The sequence below is a fragment of the Siniperca chuatsi genome, linkage group LG9, assembly GCF_020085105.1.
Source record: "Siniperca chuatsi isolate FFG_IHB_CAS linkage group LG9, ASM2008510v1, whole genome shotgun sequence".
Taxonomy (NCBI): Eukaryota; Metazoa; Chordata; class Actinopteri; order Centrarchiformes; family Sinipercidae; genus Siniperca; species Siniperca chuatsi.
The window spans coordinates 12,460,691-12,479,172 of record NC_058050.1 but is presented as its reverse complement, the minus strand read 5'-3'; the positions used below and the strand labels follow the sequence as shown (position 1 = coordinate 12,479,172).

Sequence of the window (18,482 nt, the reverse complement as noted above, 5' to 3'; positions counted from 1 at the left end):
TAGGCTATCTCTCTAAAACAGTAGGGGAGGAAATACTCAGATCTTTAACTTAAGCAAAAATAGCAGTACCACAATGTAAACATACTCTTTTACAAGTGAACGTTCTGCATTCAAAAGTATACTGAAGTAAAAAGTATGCAAGTATTGTTAGTAAAATGTACTTAAAGTAAGTATCAAAAGTAAAAGTAATTAATGCATAAAAATAGTCTCTGTGATTCTTAAACTATTATAATTCTATCAGGTTTGTTGTGGGTAGTTTAATTTATAACTATGCATCATATCTGTAAAGTAACGAGCTGTCAGATAAATGTAGTGGCGTTAAAAGTACAATATTTCCCTCTGAAATGTAGTGGAGTAGAAATAGCAAGGAGCATAAAATGGAAATACTTAAATAAAGTATGTACAAGTATCTCAAAATTGTAGCCTACTTAAGTACAGTACTTGATTAAATGTACTTAGGTTACTTTCCATCACCGATGACAAACAGCACAAGACCACAATAAATATAACTTACAACTCTTGGTATATTATATATTATGGTAAGTTAAACCAAAAAAAAAGTATATATCTAAATGGCTTTAATTTACAACTATGTACAAAAGTAAACGTCCATAGACTGTAATATCTTACATTTACATAACATTCATTGTAAACAGTGATGAATTCCACATCAATAGACAATGGCTTATGTGCATTGGCTTGCTCAGCATTTATCTCTTGTTAGCATAAAGAGCATAGCTAGCTGGAGCTTGTGGCTTGCTCTAGAGAGGATGGCTATACGTTTATATGTGTGATATCAGTTGTTAAGAACATTGTTGGACAGTGAACTTAGCTATGTGAACTAACTTTGGACTTAAATGCAACCTGTGCATGTCACTTCATATTAACAAAGCTTACTGCATTAAAACACAAAGACACAAATATAAGAAAACAAACATTCAGTGCCAGGAAATGTCTTGCATTTTGTGTGCATTATCAAAAAGATCCTTTTTTAGTAACTATGGCAACAGCCACCAGTAGAGTCTGAATAGCAAGGGGCTCCAGACAGAAGCGTAATACGATAGGGATGGAGGGCCGCCATTGGACAGCGGCTGTGTAATGTCTATCATCTTGTCAGGCTGTCCTTCCTCCACACTGCTGATAGCTCGGGTGGTTAAGAGTCTGGCCCTTGATGGACTGTAGTCCTTCCTCTCCACAGAGGAGGGAAAAGTGGGCAGGGTACAAGTTTCTATAGAAGGTAAGCACCCAACATTGAGCCATCGAGCGAAAAGTTCTGACGTTAGCTTGAGGAGTTCTTCAGGAGAGGAGGATAATGTGGAGAATTGGGCCAGGTCCGTCTCCTCCTGGAACCTCTGTGACAAGGAAACAAGGAACAAATAAAGATTTACAGTCGAAGGTAAGAAGCTTTCAGGAGCACAACTCTTATTACAGAACTTTTACATAAATTCATGTTTGAAACTTGAATTGACCAACCACATGTCAAATAACCAAAGATAAGTTGTGGCCTTTTTTGCATTCAAGGGATGTATTTTAAAGTTAAACTTTCTTTACCAGAGTAAAGCAAGACAAATAATAAGCCATTATTGCAAGGTATATTTGCAAGAAAACCCTACCTCTGTATTTTTGTTCCTTTTTATAATTTTATCCAGTGTCAGTTTGAGATCGAGGATTAAGGAGTGATTTAGGTGCTCATCCCAGAGGTTTCTGAGAAGCACATGCCAGGAATCCAGGAGGACTATCGCAGCAGGGAACACACAACACTGCAGGGAAGGGTAGAGCAACACAACATCCCCAAAGTTAGGTTTAGCTTGCAAAACACGAGACGAATCACCACAAGAACCACATCAATTGCTCAATTACAAGCGAGACTCCTGGCTACGTGGTACAACAATCTTTTGCTAAACCAAGCATTTACAAGGCCAGTTACAGTAGCTGAAGATTAGGCAAAAGCTAATGATTATCCTGTTAAAGAAACAAAAAAGTCTTTCAGGACAAATCTGATGTATGACTTATTTATTGCACATCAAACCTCACTTCCCCTTTTTATCTGATAAGGAACTCACCTCATCAGTGTTACAGAGCATGCTTTTTGTGTAGTGGTGCACTACATAGTAATCTTTAGGAAATACTGTCCGCTGGAAGAGAAGACAAAAGCAAAGAAAAAGATGAGAATAAACCCACAGATGATGAAATAAGTTAGCATTTTTACTGTAATGATCACTATACTGAACTATAGTATAGTTTATACCAACTAACTGAAGACAGTCAATAACAAGTGATTGTATTCTTTAAAGCATAGTAAATACATTTGGTAAGAACAAATATTGTTCCAACAGAGAGGATGGTTTTCACTTTAGAAACACATCAAATCCTAAACAAAGTCAAAAAATGTTAACTTACAAATCCAGATGGATTAGAGTCGATAGTCGTTTTTATGTTTTTCACACCTTCCCAGTCAAAGTCACATCCACCACATTGGACAGTCAAGAGTGATAGCAACAGCAAAACTGTTTGAGGCATGAGTAAGAAGGAAAGAGACAGAACACATTCAGATAATTGCTGGAAACTTTCTGTGGTTTGTAGCTTGTTCAAACTGCATACCCACTAAGAAACATTACATCATTTCCTGCCTCAATTAGCTATTTTGCAGAAAAACATGAAACATGGTCTGTTGTTGCAACAGCTCTAATTGAATTAAGACACCGGAAATGTTATTTTGCCACACAAAGTGACACAGCAAATCAGTTTCAATTCACCGATTAAACTCGACCTGTTATATTTTCCATTATTTTCCTACAGACTTTAAAAATAAAGTTTGCAAAAAGAATTAACATGCTCTTAATTCTTGTTCCTCACCTGGCAGTGACATCCTTTTTATCTTTCTAAGAATGGACACTTCTCCATTTCTCTTGTTGACGGCAATCACTCTGCAAGCGGGTTTCTGTGTCAGTCTGGGAAAGGCAAAGTTTCCTCCTCTGTGGTTTCTTGAGGTCTTTGACACAGAGTACTCTGCTGTGTCTTCTCCTTCACGGCTTGATATTTAGTCTTCTTGCTGACATCCCTTTTACATTCCTTCCATTTGAGTCCCTTTTGTACTTTCCAAAAAATGCCTTATTTATCCTCTCACGCCATCCTGCTCTCTCACTTTGGATTTTCCCACTTAAGCCTGTGTGGCTGCATGAAAGCTTTTTTTGTTTTTACTATATCTCTTTCCCTTTCCCTTTCTCCCTTTCACTACTGACCTAGAAGCTTCCTGAACAGCCTAATTTGAATCACTCCCCACTCCCTCGAAACTGGTTAATGGATAAAGCGGGAGAGACACTGGCCTCCTCTTCTCTATCTCTCCCTCTGGCCACACTGTGTATCCTCAGTCCGCTCAAAGTGAAAGTGCTATGCTGGATTGCTTGTCTGCTCCCTTTAAGTCTCCGCCCCTCCCACCGCCACACGTTTTACCTCACTATTGACTGACCCGGCCCCCTCCCCCTGCTCCCCTACATTCCCTGACACCCACCCTCTTACCCCTATCCTCCCCCTCCAAACCAGGCCCAAGGAGGCTTAGTCATGCAGTTGGAGCGTATGTTTTTCATTTGGACTCTCCCCCACACCTCTGTGCCTGTGGATCCGCTGGTCGTTATCCCTCCAGTCAGTGCGCAATATCATCCTGCTTAATCATCACATGACCTTCTTTTTTTTTTTTTTATAAATCAAAAATCACATTCCTTGAAAAACTGACAAACAGGATTGCAACACTACATTGCCAGAACCTGCAAGTCATTCCATGTGTGAAAGCTTTCTGTGATCATTAGTTAAAAATCGGTTCCACAGAGGTGGATGGTGCAATTGTGATGTCTAATATTGTGCACAGCTGTCATCATTGTGTCTGTAATGTGTTGTTCTGTCCCCTCAGGTTATGTGAAGCATTACTGTTATTTTGGTTTTAGTGTTAGATGTCAGGGGAAGTGTTCATTACTAATGAAAGGAAAGAAGTATAAAGTTGTTTCTTCGTGTCAAGAGGAATTGTTCAGCTGAGTTTCCTTTTCTTGGACACAAGCCAATTGAAGCAGCAAGACAGTTTCCCAAAGTTCCATCTCTGTTCAGCAGCAGCCTCACCACAAGCAAAGCATTAATGCTTCCTGAGGCATCATCAACTCGAAACCTCTACTCCGCCTATACTATGTGTTTTAATGACGGGTATAAATATCCAGTCATCGTGCTGTCTTCCTGTTTCATACATTGCTTGCATATTGAGGGAAGTAAATATGTAACTAATTTGTGGGGCTGCTGGAAATTATGTTTATGTTTCTATTTTGTGGAACTTGCAAAATGAAATCCAGATTTGAGTTAGACAAAGAAAAGCATAACAACAAAAAAGTAAAACTCTTTTAGGACACAGTAGCATACTAGCGATGTTGAGAAGTAGATCCATTTTACAAGGAAAGCTAGTCAATCCGAATATTTTACAAATTCATTTTTCCTTGTAATGTCCTACAAATTATGCACTGATTTCTACACAATTCAAGGGAAAAAAGCACCCCCCGCAATTTAAACAAAGCTGTATGTTGCTGAATTGTATTGACTGAAGTCTGCAATCTTCAGCAAAGCAACAGGCTCAGCTTTTTAGTGGATCAGTGTGTGACTGGCTCATTAAGAAGCCAAAATCCTGCTGATGTGGTCGGCCGTACTGGAACGAGGCCTTGTTATGCAACCGTTTTGTACATTTCAGGACACCAGAAAACCTTAAAAGTGTTGTCTTACACCACTTGAGACTTGTTGGCTGTCAGCCACTCAAACAAGTGAGTGGGAGCTGGCAGGGAAATGCTGCTCTCCTCCTCCAATTCGCTCTCACTCCCTCTTTATTCTTTATATTCGCCACAAGATGGAGCCAATTGTAGAATTTTTAAAAAAAGGACGTCAGAGTGAGTGTTCACATTAATTTATTTCATTTTAAAACATCAACAAAATAGTAAACAAAGTGCAAAGTCTTTTTGTAATAAGTTAAACTTCGCATATTAGTATGAATAGGCCTTTTACAATAATTCCCTTTGACAAACAAAAGCCCTGATACATTATCCAAACTGACTCAATGTGTTAATCTGTGCAGGATAATAATCAGGGTTAGAAACAGTAGATTTCTCATTACTTAAAAAGACAATAATGGATGAGCCAAAGCATTTCTGTCATCCATTCACATTCCTCTTTCATTCCACTGAAAGTCCCGAACAGTTAAAAAAATTCTGAAAAGATTCTTGCTTTCACTTTCCTTTCTTTAGTATTCCCCCTCTTTTCAGCCCCCTTTTCTTTAGCTCTCTACTTCATTATCCTTCATCTCTCTTTGTCACTGGCTGGGGCTCCTCTCCCCTCCTCGGACGGCTGTCATTAAATGACTCTTGTAGGTTTTGCTGAGTCCAGTCATCCAGAACTTGAGCAGCCTGACGTTGTCCTCCTCGCCCGGCCCTGTGGTGCCGAGGAGGGCCAAAACCTTCTGGGTGTCCTCCCTCCCCCGCCCATCCACTTTGGAGAACTTGAACAGCACTTTGACTTTACTGAAAGCGAGAGATTTGGCTATGAAAAGGCTTTCGTATGCAAAATGGTTAAATCTTACTTATACCCAGGTGGGCTTCATATTAAGAATTAATTTTACTCACTTCATCCACTCTTCCTTCAGACACAACAGGCAGTGAGATACGACATCCACAGACAAGTTCTCATTAGACAGGGCCACCTCAAGCTTGTTCAATAACGTGGGACCTGGAAAAAGAGGACAAACATTGTCTGACAGTTTCTCACATGACCATTTTTCTATAGTTCTAAGTACAACCTTTTTTAAAAGTTGGCCTTCACATGTTTCCTGCTAACTTAAATACCTCAAACAAAGGTGGTCCGTTTTGTCCATGTGTTATCTCAAAAACTTTCTGGCAGAACAGTTTTGAATGGAAGATGGTAGGAAGATAGGCTATGGGCCAAGAAACAGGTACTTCCATGTGGATCAAGATCCTGTATTTTTCTTTTTTAAGGATTCCTTAACATTGTGGGATAGGACAATGGGATGGCTGAACATTTTCGCTATTTTCTCATTCACTTCTGCTCTTACTTAAATGAAAAAGAACTGGCCCACATGACCCATCACTTGGATGCAGATTCAGATCCAAATAATGATCAAAAATGTCAAAATATTTTCTGTGATTAAATAAAATAAATAAATTAGTTTAAGTGCAGTGTTGGCAAAGATATGCACTCTTTGCTTTTTAGGTTTAACCAAGAGGCAAAGGAGTGCATATTTTTGACATTGAAAGTGGCAGCAAACCTACAGTGACTATTTATAAACTCAGGTATGTGCACTCACCCCTGTCTGTGGGCTGTGTGTTGGCACTGCTGATGGTGAACTGATAAAGTGAGGAGATATCGTCTTCACCCATGGCTGAGATCTGACAGCTCCTCTCTGAACTGACATCCACCAGCACTGAAAACTCTACAGGACAAACAAAAGGAAGGTAAAATCAACACGATATGACCTGTATGTAGAAGCCTACAGTTTGTAACAGCAGTTCTCTTTGAGGTTTCATACGGTAATCTATCACAGTGTGAGTCTACAGACTCTCTTGTACCTGAGGAGCTGACGTGGGTTGGAATAGGCACATCTGGGCTGAGACCCAGGAAGTTGCACTTGTAGGCTTCCTCATACTGAGCACTGTATGGCACAGAACGCACACAGCCTACTGGGACCAAAGACTGATGGGATGATGGGAAACAGGACAGAGATTCAGATTATAAACATGATGGCTGGCTGATAGGCCTTTTTCATAGATGACATTTTGACATGTCACAGTAGGAAAAGCACAGGTGTAAATAATAAAATTAATGACAGCTGAATTCCATTTAGCTGCTTCAGTTTCAGGGTCCTGGTGTTGTTCGTGCTGCCTTACTGTCACACTCACTGGGACACTGGAATAGAACGGAGCCATCGTTAATGTTATTAGTAACAGCTGTGCTTTTCCTACTATGACAAGTCAAAATGTCTGCTGTTGAAAAAGTACTGCGAAGTATCAGAAAACATACAGCTATGTAATTGTAATCAGTTACAATTACTAAAAACAATATTAAAAACAATATCAAAGTGATAACAAAAAACTACACTCAAATACATTTCAACAGTAAAAAGGAACAATAATTGTATAATGAAAACAGTTACATGCTCTATCTTGTTGCAAAGACAGGTGAGGGAAGCATGTACAGGCAAAGAAAAATTCAAGGCGTGTAATAGTTGCATAAACAATAATATGTGTTCAGGCAAGAACTAGAAGTTAGAAAAAAAAAACCAAAAATGTATGAACAAAAATATCTTTATTGAGAAATAACTGAAATCCAATCAATTGTAATCAGTTTGCATAACATCAAGAATATTTTATAAGAAGGTATTAGTAATTTTTAATTAATCATAACATGAAACGTAAGTGTTTAATGTTAGATGATTGTAAGAGTTACAATTATGTTATACTACGCTGCTTTTAACTAAAGACACATTATTTATACCATGGCTCATCTGATGAGGACCCCCACAGATGTTACCGCTTGTCCTAATTTATATTTACCCGCATCATAATGACACTGTCTCTCCTAACGAGGCAGAAAGGGATACAGTAGTAGAGTACCTTGAGCACTGTAAAAGCTGATTGGATGAGCCTGGGGTCTGCGCCTCTCCATATGACCTGATTTCCCATGAGCACGTGCCACACTAGCTGACGAAACTCAGCAGCCCCGAGTACCTGCAGAACAAATCAGACAGTGATGTACGACAGCTCACAGGCACAGTATGTGAGCTAATGTAATTATTGTAATTATTATTCTATTCTAATTTTAAATAATTGTATATATGTTCTTTGTGTAGCGTGAAGGGGGCTACAACTTTAATTTCATTGTGTTGCCTTGTGTTGTAAAATGACAAATTCCTTGAAAAATGTGAATTAACTAAAATGTATCAGATTAATGCCATGAAGCTATCAATTCTAGCAAAAACTGTGTATGTAATACTCTCCTTTGTCGACGGTTGAGGAAATATTGCAATTGAGCTTTTAATCTCCTTTCTTTTTCAGTTTTCTTTTAACTTACAATAGTTAATGAACGACAAAATGACAAGCTCAAAAAGTACCCAACTTTACCTGTCTTAAATGCCTCAGTGACCTAAATTTTGGACCAGGTAATTCATCTAATTTTGCATCATCAAACAGGAAGTCGTGGCCCAGCTCGCTCTCCGATTGGTGCCGCTGTGACTTGGAACCGCCTCCTTCTGCTCCCTCCCAGCAGCTCATTTCCTCCTCTTGCTCTTTTGGACACAGAGAATGACACAAAAACAGAAATAGCGATGACAAATTGTTTTCAAGCTGAGGTTTGTTATGAATGTCGGGGAATTCCACAGGAAATTATTACAAAGGGCCGGCTCTATATATTATCTTCTATTTCCAAACCAAAAAACTGTACACCCCCCCCACCACCCCCACACACTTTTTTTAACCTATTTGTACAAATTGGCATTTTTATTTGTACTACTTTAATATTTCTTATTATTGATGATTTTAATAGTTCCTTGTGTTGTATTTAATTTGTATTTGTTATTCCCTTGGTAACTGTGATTTTAAAAGTGCTACGGAAATAAAGTTTAATTACTTACAATATTAATATGAGGGAACGGGGTATTAAAATTCCACAACCTAAGACCCTCGCTGGACTTGGAAATATCTAAATCTTTTAATCACTTTCTAAATCTTGACTAATAATTGTGTAAACCCTTTCTGGAAAGGGTAAAATGGTTGAGTGAATCACTTTGTTTTTCTGGTCTCTGCACTGACCCAGTGAATCAGACTCTCACAGAAGACTTTTCAGACTGATGATAAAACCAAAGCACACTGTGCAAGCACATGACATCTGGTGATATCATCCTCCATCAAGAGGCCAAACATTGACTGGAAGGCAAGACGTGTTGAAGCACTGCACAGATAAATGATCTTTCCTTTTTTTGCTTTATGTCACAGTTTTTCTTGAACAGGTAAAAACAAAAGTTTGCCTTACAGAATAGTTTAAAAAATCATCCTGTTAAATTAAGGACAATGTGTCTACCTGTCTGTCTCTCTATGAGCACCAGTGTGTCCTCAGTGGGGGCTCCCTCCAGCAGCTTCTCTGTCAGACGGCTACCACAGGCCTTCAGCAGCCTGGAGACAATGTGAAAACACAAATCCACATGTCAAGAAAATGGATTACATGGAAAAATACAGTAGCACATAGTGGGACTGACAGTATATTGACTCACCAGCTAAAGGAGGAGTGCAGGCTGGCCCAGAGGTTGGGATGCTGGGTAAGAGAAGTTAGTGATCGGGCTGCATTGCCACTCCTTTGGTGTGGGAAAACTGCAGGTGAGAAGACACTGTTCATCCTCACTGCTCGCTGGGGACAAACTCCTTGTTCATTGTCAAACACCTGATGGAAAGTACAGTACCAAGACATTAGGTGCCCTAATAGATACATGCCTGTGGAAAAATTCATGTTTCTATTGGAGAAAACTGAATAAAGGCATGTAGTATCCATGTGTGCACCCTACCTTGAGGGCTGTGCTTTGAAGGCTCTGTATAGTGAGTCTAAGGTGGCGTAACAGGAAAGGCCAGGAGTTGATAAGGTAGATCCTGTCCATTGCTACCATGACAATACTGTACCAGCGCTGGAAGCCCCTGGCGAGGCTGTCTTTGATAAAAAAGGTGTGCGAGAACACAAAACCGTGTTGTTCATCTCCAAAGAAAATTGGCCCTTCACGGCCGGGACACACCTGACGAGACAGACAGAGAGATAATAGGTGGAAGTATATGTGGTGATGGAGGAATGAGAAAATTGGTTCATTTGTGCATGAGACGTGTGACATACACATACATACGTCACTGTTTACCTCACAGCTGAGGCTGCGTACGCAGGCTTGGCGGACCACGCTGAACAGCTGTGGCTGTCTGGGATGCTGGTGGCTCAGGAAGCGTATGCCTGTTTCATCATCAATGCTCATAAAGCCTGGGTGAGATGCAGGAAGAGATCGACATCCCTATGAGGCAAGGAGAAGAGGAAAATTAGTACTTTGAGACTGATGACAGGACTATGGACTGACAGGTAGAAAGAAGGGTGGCTCAGTTCAAATGGAGGCAAGTTTCTGATAAGCTCATAGTGAGTTGAGCTCCACTCACGTCACACATTTCTCCTCTCTGTGTGGCCGAGCTGTTGGCCCTCATGGTCAGACCTTCACCTTCCCGGTCACCATCTCGGTCCCTGTCCCCATGCACTGGGACACCTGCCTGGGATGAAGGGGATGGAGATGGAGGGTGCAGTGCCTCAGTGCAAAACAATGTCCGAGGGCCGTGGAGCTCACAGAAGTGACACAGAGCAACCAGAGCATTCATCTGTAAGAGAGAAAACAAGTGTTTTCAAATGTTTATTGTGCTTATGTTTGAGTTTGATGTGAGCATTAACAAGCAGTTCATAACAACATCTGTTTCTGGTCAATCACTGACATTACTAGGTTACACTAGGGTTAAGATATGGTCATTACAACTGATAATATCAGATAGTCTTACCTTCAGCACAGAGCAAAGTTCAACAACTGACTGGTGCTCAATGCTACTTCAGAAAAGGACATTCATTGATCGCGACGTCCAAAAAGCCGTTATATAAAAAGCAGCATATTAAAATAGTGATATAAAACAAACTCAATTCTTCATTGAGGCCGTTTTTCCAAAATCCATGATTCTCAGTGCCTCAGATTTAGTTTTTCTACACCTTTCTGGTTCTGTTTTCCTTCTGTGCAGCTCCTAGCTGGCAATACAGAGCATGTCATGTGACGCAGAGTCACACGCTCGAGCTCAAATGACGCATGGCATTTAGCTGCGCTACTTTTTCCTCAGTTTTAACCGTTGAGTCGAAAATGTCTCAAGTATTTATTAAGCGATGAGAAATTCAGCAAACAGCAGATGTATTTGCTAATATCGGGCTTAATGTAATGTTTCCACAAGGCATTTTTCGACGGAAGACAAATAAAAACTACATTACCCATGATTCCCTCTGAGCTAACAAACTCATGGTCAAAGGGCGAAAAATAATCAGAATCGTTTGCTCCTACTGTTAGTATGTCAAATACTTAATGTATTATCTAAATATGACGATTATTTGTTTCTAGGAGTTGTTGAATTTCGAAAAAGTCGTAACGTTAATATTATTCAACGTTAACCTACCACTTCCGCATTAGCTAAGTTAGTGTTGAGAGCTCAATTTTCCAGTTTTAGGAGTGCCCGGTTTTCCTTTGTTATTCTGTCAGGTCAAACAAAGCTAAAAGTGTAGCAGCAAACACCACAGTGACACAGCAGACTTTTTTTAAAAGTAAAATTGCCTTTTAAAGGATAGATTTGGCCATGGCATCAGACGGATTAGGAGGACCAGAGAACCAGAGTGATGATGGGACCCACTTGACAGACACACCCCGTCCAGAGGCAGGGGTCCCCGCTGACATTAACAGTGGTAAAGACACCCTAAAAGCCACAGCAGGTAAATCACCCTATTTAGTTTTACACATACTGTTACACAGTAACTGTTTCCTGTTTGTACAATTGGTCTCCAGAGGCTACTAACTCCACGTGAGACATTATATAACTATAGGTAAGTCCATATAATGTGTCACATATTGAAGAGACTGTTCTATACAGTATAGACCTGCCAGTAACTCATATTACTGAAATCAGTCTGAATCCTTTCTAAGTAGTCAGTTCTGTAAATTCCTTAGTCTGCGATGCATTTCTGTGTTACTGTGAGCAATTTGAGTTCTGGTAAGGTCTTAGTTATGTTACCATGTGGTTGGAACCCCTTACCATGAAAGGAGGAGCTGAATGAGGGAGTGGACCACTGAAATAGCAGTCAGCATTTTCATTTAATGCCTTCCTGCTCTTCTGGAAAAGTGTCAGGAGTCAGGAAGTGAGTCAAGAGTATTGTATCTGACCTCCAAATCCAGTATGTCTGATCTACTCCCACTTGTTTCACTGAGCTCAAATCTAAACATTTCGAGGAATAAAGGGCTTCATAAATATTATTTTACCCAATTACTTCCAGTCAATTGTACTGAGATCTTATTTCTGGAAGCAGTTATCTCAGATATTAAGATAATAAATAAAGGATTTGGGCTGTGAGTCACATCCAGTCCTCCTATCTGGAAATAGGGATGCAGGGTGTGTGGTATGTGTTTACAGGCAACCACATCCTAACTATTTGGCTGACATTTGAGTCTTCTGGGGCATGTCATTGCCACCTGTTACATGAATTCTCTTTGGAAGTGTATTGGAGAGGAAATATAATATACATGTATACACATCTTTTTTTCCACTGCCAGTTTCCTCTTGGGGATTAATCACTTATTTATTTTAATTTTAATTATTAATCGTAGTATTAGACCTGCTTAAGATAAGGATCAAAATGAATGTAGTAAAATATGATTTGTTGTCCAACACGCTGAGGGGCAGGGGATTAGGGAACATATTTCCTGACGTCTGTGTATTTACCATCTATCTGTGATCTGGCACACATAAACATATCTCACTGACATGGAGGCTCATATAGGAGACACAACTCTATTATGTACTGGAAACACATGCAGAAGCAAACAGCAGAAACAGATCATCTCATGTCCTGCTCCAAGTATGAATCTCAGATAATACTGTTTATTGATATTTTCATTTATCCATCTTGCTGGCTTAAGTAAACAGTGAACACTCTACTCTGAGAACATCCTGCCATACTGTTGTCGGTATTTTCAGCGTTAGTGAAAACTGCTATAAACGAGCAGGGTGTACTCTCCTTTATACCTGTATCGTCTCTCTCAGAGGTCTGGTGGGGCCCTCACTTCAGTCTGGACAGGGTCAGGCTGTTGAGTAATTGGGTGATCATGTTTTTGGATGTTTTACTTCATGAACTCTTTTACCTGAAAGAGACCCTCAATATATCGGAGCAGAATTATGGGGCAGGCAACCTGTTGAGTGACCTAAACAGCCATTGCTGTGTTTCTTCAGTTTAATTTAAAGGCAGAGCCCTTTTTGTGAGGCTGCTCACTTTCAGTACAGGCTTTCATTACAGTTTTATTACATGTCTGTCCTGCTTACTTTAACTCTTTCTTTTACTCTGTTGCTCTATCATTGACAGAGTCAGCAGAACGGGGTGAGGATGGAGTCAATGTGTGCCAGTTTTTCCTGATGGGAAAGTGCCGTTTCGGCCACAGATGTCGTTTGCCTCACAGGTCTGCTCGCCTTATCTTGTTCAACAAACTTACCAGCAGGATAAAGGATGACTTTTAATTTCCTAGTTGGCATGTACATAATTTATTTTTAGTAACTGCAACACTAAATGGATTTGCAAATTACTGTAGCACAAAGGGTAGCATTAAATAGATGGCTGCCTGAATGTTAAAGGATAGGTTCACATTTTTTTAGCCCATGTTAAAACAATACTCGCATGCCCCCTGTGTACTCCGCAAGTATTATTGGTTGCTGTAATTGTTGCTCCTGTCCATACTGGGGGCCAAGAGATCCCTTCTTAAAGCAATTTCACTATGTGAATAGTGATGGGGGACAAAATCCAAACTCCTCCACTCCTCCTCATCCTCATTCTGTGTGAAAATTACTTATGTAATAATTTCAGCCACCAATAATTCTTTCATTATATATATGGCCATGTGAGTATTGTTCTAAGACAGACTCAAAAAAATGTGAACCTATCCTTTTACTACATATTGCTAAGCTCCACGTTGTTACAGAGGATTCTTCAGAAGTGTCTTTTTTTTTTTTTTTACCTCTGCTTAATTTAACAACAACACTAAAGAGGTTGAAAATTTTGTAGCACAACTACTAGCATTAAATTGATGGCTGCCTGAATGTTAATTCCTTATTGCTAAGCGCTATCTGGTTATAGAGAAATAGTCTTTTTGGAAATTGAGAAGTATGTTATGTGTATTTTTATTTCTAGTGTTGTTAATTACTGCTCATATTGCTCACCAGACAGAGACTGACACTTAACCATGACTAAATATGGGTGCTGCACAAAGTTCAGATATGCTACATGACTTTTTTTCCCCCATTTGTCATGTTTCACATGCATATTTTGACATTTCTCCCACTGTTATTGCTCTTTTTTCTTAGTGACCCATCCACAGATGATTCAGGGGCTGTGTCTCCTGATCAGGATGACAAACAGGATCGAGAAAAGATGGAAAAACACAAGAAGAAAGTGAACAAAGCAACAAATCCAAAATACAATGAGGCAAAAGGTCCATATCTGGCTAGATTCCCATGTCATCTGATAATGACAACATACTCTTAAGAGGCCAATTAAACTTTTTTTTTTATTGACTCACTTTTTCCCAACATTAATCTGTTTTAACAATTTTTTCTATTTTATTCTCCCACAGAGGTGAACAAAAAGCCTCGCATGCGCACAGCAGATGACGTTATCTCTCGGATCCTGTGGGACCCGTCGGTGGATGCGTCAGAATTTGTAGTTGGGTATGTGGATCGCTTCCTTGGAGTGCTGGAGCGTCCCTTCAATGATTTCAACTGGGACACCAACCCCTGCGACTGTGATTACTCTGCTGAGCTGGCCCTGCCCAGACACAGGATCCAGTACTTCACCTACAGAAGGCACCGCGTCTGGGACCGCCACAGCAGGACTGACAGGGTGTTTGGCTCCACCGGTCAATCTCTGGCTCCCCCCTTTGGAAGGGAAGAGGAAGTAAAGGGTAAGAGAGGACCCTTTATTGCTACCCCACCTACAAACTTACATACACAAAATGTACAAAAGCCAGTACACTCTACAGAATTTACCCTGACCAAATATAACCATTTCTTTCACAAGAAATAAACACAGATGACCAAGAGCAACAACAAGACCTCTTAAAAACAACAGAGGAGCAGCCACCTGCTGTCCGGGAGGAAGAGAGTGAAACAGAGGAGTGTACTCATACCGAGAACACACATCTGGAGGAAGAGAAGCCAAGTGAGATGAATATTCACACCTGTGACTCAGCACAACCAGCTCCGAAGTGTAGAGTAAACACTTCTCAGGAACAATGGGAATCACGAGGGGCACGTGTTAAGGAGGAGGCTGCAATTAGGTCTGGTGTTCAAGTTCATCCTTTAAATTTAACTGAGAACAGATGGCAACTCATGTACACAACAAAATAGCATTTTTAGTGTCTACATGTTTTATACTCATGTTTGTTCAATACAGCTTTAAAGTCACAGTGAAACAGAAGTTAGAGCATCTTCAGCTTTTGCAATGGGACGCATTTCTGAGTGAAACAGAATAGAGCTGCAACCATTAGTCGATTAGCAACTGTTTTGATAATCCAATAATAGTTTAGTTCTTTTTTAAGCAAAAATGTCAAGCTTTTGCTGGTTCCAGCTTTTCAAATGTGAAGATTTGATGCATTTCTTAGATGATAGTAAACTGAATATCTGTGAGTTTTGGACTGTTGTTCAGACAAAACAAGACATTTGAAGACATCACCTCAGGCTGTGGGGAATTCTAACAGGCATTTTTCAAAATTTTCTGACATTTTATAAATGAAATAGTAGATTAAACGATAATGAAAATAAACATTCGTTGCAGCTCTAAAACATAATATTATTGAGAAGAGAATGATTTAAATCAGATCTTTCACATTTGATTGGATTGTATTAAAGTGTGCTTGGCTTAGCGAATATGGCATCGCAATATGGAGCTGATGAGGACTGGATGAGGTAGAAATGAATAAATTAACTCTCCACCACACTCTGCTCTGCTAGCTACTACAAGCCCCCGAGCTAACGGTCGAGTGTGGTTTGAAATGATGGGCGGATTAGCTAGTCGCCCCAATTTGACTGGAGAAACACATATGCCCCTGTGTTCAAGATGAGTCATCAAAAATATTTAAATATTTTACAGGAAAAGAGAGATTTTTAACACATATTTGGTATATAACAATAGATAACAAAGCAATTACCACAAGGACAAAAGATTAGAACTTTTTTTTTATTTCACTGTGTCCTTAAGACATAACATTGTACATTTAGGAAATTGTATGTTGTATGACTTGTATGAAAGCAATCTTGCTCTCCTGCCTCTTGAGTAATTTTACTCACCTGTTTTGATTTTAGACTTGAGGCTTCAACAGACCAAATGTCCTTATCCCAAAAAGAGGGAGCAAGCGTAAAAGAGGAGGGTGAGGAAGAGACTTCGGCAGAATGGAAAGAAAGCTGGGAAGACAATGAAGATGCTACGGTGGTAAACCATACAATTCACACTGAAATACATTCTTGTTCTGCTATTACCGGTCATGTTTAACACAGTGATTGTCGTTATGTCCCTGCTCTATTATACACAGAGTTATCTCGCTGCCCTGAACATCAGTCAGAATCCATCAGCACCTCTGGAGCAGAGAGAGGAGACGCGTGGCAGTCGCCCCCCTAAGAAGCGACCCACTCATTTCATCACCTTCAGAGCCAACACTCCCGCTATCCTCTCCTCTTTCCAGCAGCTGCAGGAGGAGATCACCTCCCTTCTACCCTCTTCTGCCCCTCACTGGCAGACCGCCTCCATGCTTCATGTCACCCTGTGCCTCCTTGTGCTGCCCGGCCCAGCTGAGGTAGCCGCTGCTGGGGAGATCCTGCGACGGTTTGCCCATTTTGATCGTAACCCCCCGGTGGCTCTGACCTTCCCTGTGAAGCTGAAGCATTTCAATGGGAAGGTGCTGTTCCTGGGCCCCCAGCCTCAGCTTCACCTCCAGCAGCTCAACAGTGGCCTGCAGGAGGCCTACAAGAAGGCGGGCTGGCTCCACAGGGACTCCTACAACCCGCGCTACCACCTCACACTGGCCAAGGTAGAGGACAAGGAGGGAGACAGGATTTTTGAAGGGGTGGGGTACCTGAAGGTGGGGAAGGGTTTGAATTTTGGTCGTCTGCCAGTAAACACCTTACACCTTTGTGCCATGGGCAGTTCCAAAGTAGATGGTTTTTATGAGACCGTGTGCACAGTAACTCTTCGATGATAGAAGAGTGTGCCATTTCACACGCACACACTACATACATATGTTGATACTAGAGAGGTGCGACTGGGTGCACTACCTCTGACATTTGCACTAGCCACGTGTCCTCATCAACCAAGTCTGATGTCTGTGTTTTAAGTTTTTAAGTTAATTCAGATAAGATGCACTTTTAAAGATAAACTGGTGAAATACATTTTTATAGGAAGGCCTAAAGGGAGTAAAACTGAACTGCAGGGCTGCGGCACAATGGCAAACACACTATGTTCAATTATACTAAACTGTATTAAGATGCAAAAGGATACAGTGGTCCCACTACACTTAAATTTCAAGATGACAAATGAATGTAGTCTACATAGGGTAATAATACAGGGAATTCATAATGCAAGCTGATACAATACACCCAGAACTTGCTAAAAGCACAGATGTTTACTTTGCGTGGCTGAAAAGAATAATATAAAGACTAAAAACAGATTGGGCGAAGTACATTAATTATACTTCACAAAGTCTATTTTTCATGTTATAATCCAAAGTTTCATCAGTTTTCTTGTTGGCTTTATTTGATAGAAAATAAAAATACACTATCAAGTGTAACAATTGCTAATTAATACAATTTTCAGAATTACAACTGAAATGATTAGTCAAGTAAAAGACAAAAATTCTGTACTTCTAGCTTCTCCAATTTGAAGACATCACCTTGGACTTTTTTCTCCCTAAAATTTTATTGATCAAAATGAATAATTTTAATTGAGGAAATAATCAACAGTTTAATTGATAATCACAACATTAGTTGCAGCTCTAGTCGAAATGGAACCCACAGTATAAATCATCTGTCAGTGTAAACATCACCTGCTGTAGATATATATATAAAAAATGCCTTAAAAAGAATGTTAATTATTTTCCTCTATTTATTATCTGTTGGGCCAAACAAGGTGTACAACTACACAGACAGGACATATGCACCTGCCATAAAGGCGTATGTATATGTCATAAATTGTTTATGAGGGGAAAAAATTACGTTTTCTTTACAGCCATGAATTAACCAAAGTGGTTGTATTCTGCCGCTCATTATTCCATGATTTATACAATCTGTTTTATATGAATATTGTATGGACTGTGTTCCACAAGACCGATGACTTTGTATGCTTTTCCAGTGAACTGTAACTTCTAGATTGTCGAGGACATTAAATATTGAACTGGTTATTTTAAATCCTGTGAGTGGTGATATTTTATCAGTGCAGTGATGGGTGGCCTGGATGCGGTACTGTTGCTGTTACTGTGGTCTAACATAGAGACACACGGAGTCTGCGTAAGCGCTCCCTGAACAACTCTTGCATACATAATATAATTTCCTGTCTTCTTTCCCCTTTTCCTCCCAGATATATACACACATGCATACACACAT

At 40.0% G+C, this 18,482-nt stretch overlaps 3 protein-coding genes across 6 annotated transcripts; 1 reads left to right on the top strand and 2 right to left on the bottom strand.

Annotated features, from left to right (window-relative positions):
- Window positions 1-561: 561 nt before the first annotated feature.
- Window positions 562-3,409, bottom strand: zgc:174888 (uncharacterized protein LOC558116 homolog). Its single transcript, XM_044208127.1, has 5 exons — window positions 2,857-3,409; window positions 2,401-2,507; window positions 2,064-2,135; window positions 1,614-1,760; window positions 562-1,352 (listed from the first exon to the last, which is right to left on the bottom strand). The coding sequence occupies exons 1-5, from the start codon at window positions 2,867-2,869 to the stop codon at window positions 999-1,001; spliced, it is 693 nt and encodes a 230-aa protein (XP_044064062.1). The 5' UTR covers window positions 2,870-3,409; the 3' UTR covers window positions 562-998.
- A 1,508-nt stretch (window positions 3,410-4,917) lies between these two features.
- On the bottom strand, window positions 4,918-10,855 carry flcn (folliculin). Of its 3 annotated transcripts, none has more exons than XM_044206902.1 (12): window positions 10,602-10,855; window positions 10,215-10,427; window positions 9,917-10,075; window positions 9,590-9,811; window positions 9,302-9,468; window positions 9,112-9,203; window positions 8,157-8,320; window positions 7,650-7,763; window positions 6,606-6,729; window positions 6,344-6,469; window positions 5,646-5,748; window positions 4,918-5,543 (listed from the first exon to the last, which is right to left on the bottom strand). In XM_044206902.1, exons 2-12 carry the CDS (start codon window positions 10,425-10,427, stop codon window positions 5,336-5,338), a joined length of 1,692 nt encoding a protein of 563 aa, XP_044062837.1. In that variant the 5' UTR covers window positions 10,602-10,855; the 3' UTR covers window positions 4,918-5,335. The 3 variants fall into 3 exon arrangements, with proteins under 3 accessions (XP_044062837.1, XP_044062838.1, XP_044062836.1); XM_044206903.1 differs by having other exon boundaries at window positions 9,929-10,075; XM_044206901.1 differs by having other exon boundaries at window positions 9,590-10,075.
- Window positions 10,856-10,873: 18 nt separating this feature from the next.
- On the top strand, window positions 10,874-18,287 carry leng9 (leukocyte receptor cluster (LRC) member 9). Of its 2 annotated transcripts, none has more exons than XM_044206910.1 (7): window positions 10,874-11,565; window positions 13,207-13,300; window positions 14,199-14,326; window positions 14,468-14,794; window positions 14,911-15,169; window positions 16,194-16,317; window positions 16,421-18,287. In XM_044206910.1, exons 1-7 carry the CDS (start codon window positions 11,433-11,435, stop codon window positions 17,081-17,083), a joined length of 1,728 nt encoding a protein of 575 aa, XP_044062845.1. In that variant the 5' UTR covers window positions 10,874-11,432; the 3' UTR covers window positions 17,084-18,287. The 2 variants fall into 2 exon arrangements, with proteins under 2 accessions (XP_044062845.1, XP_044062844.1); XM_044206909.1 differs by having other exon boundaries at window positions 16,194-16,320.
- The last annotated feature ends 195 nt before the right edge of the window (window positions 18,288-18,482 follow it).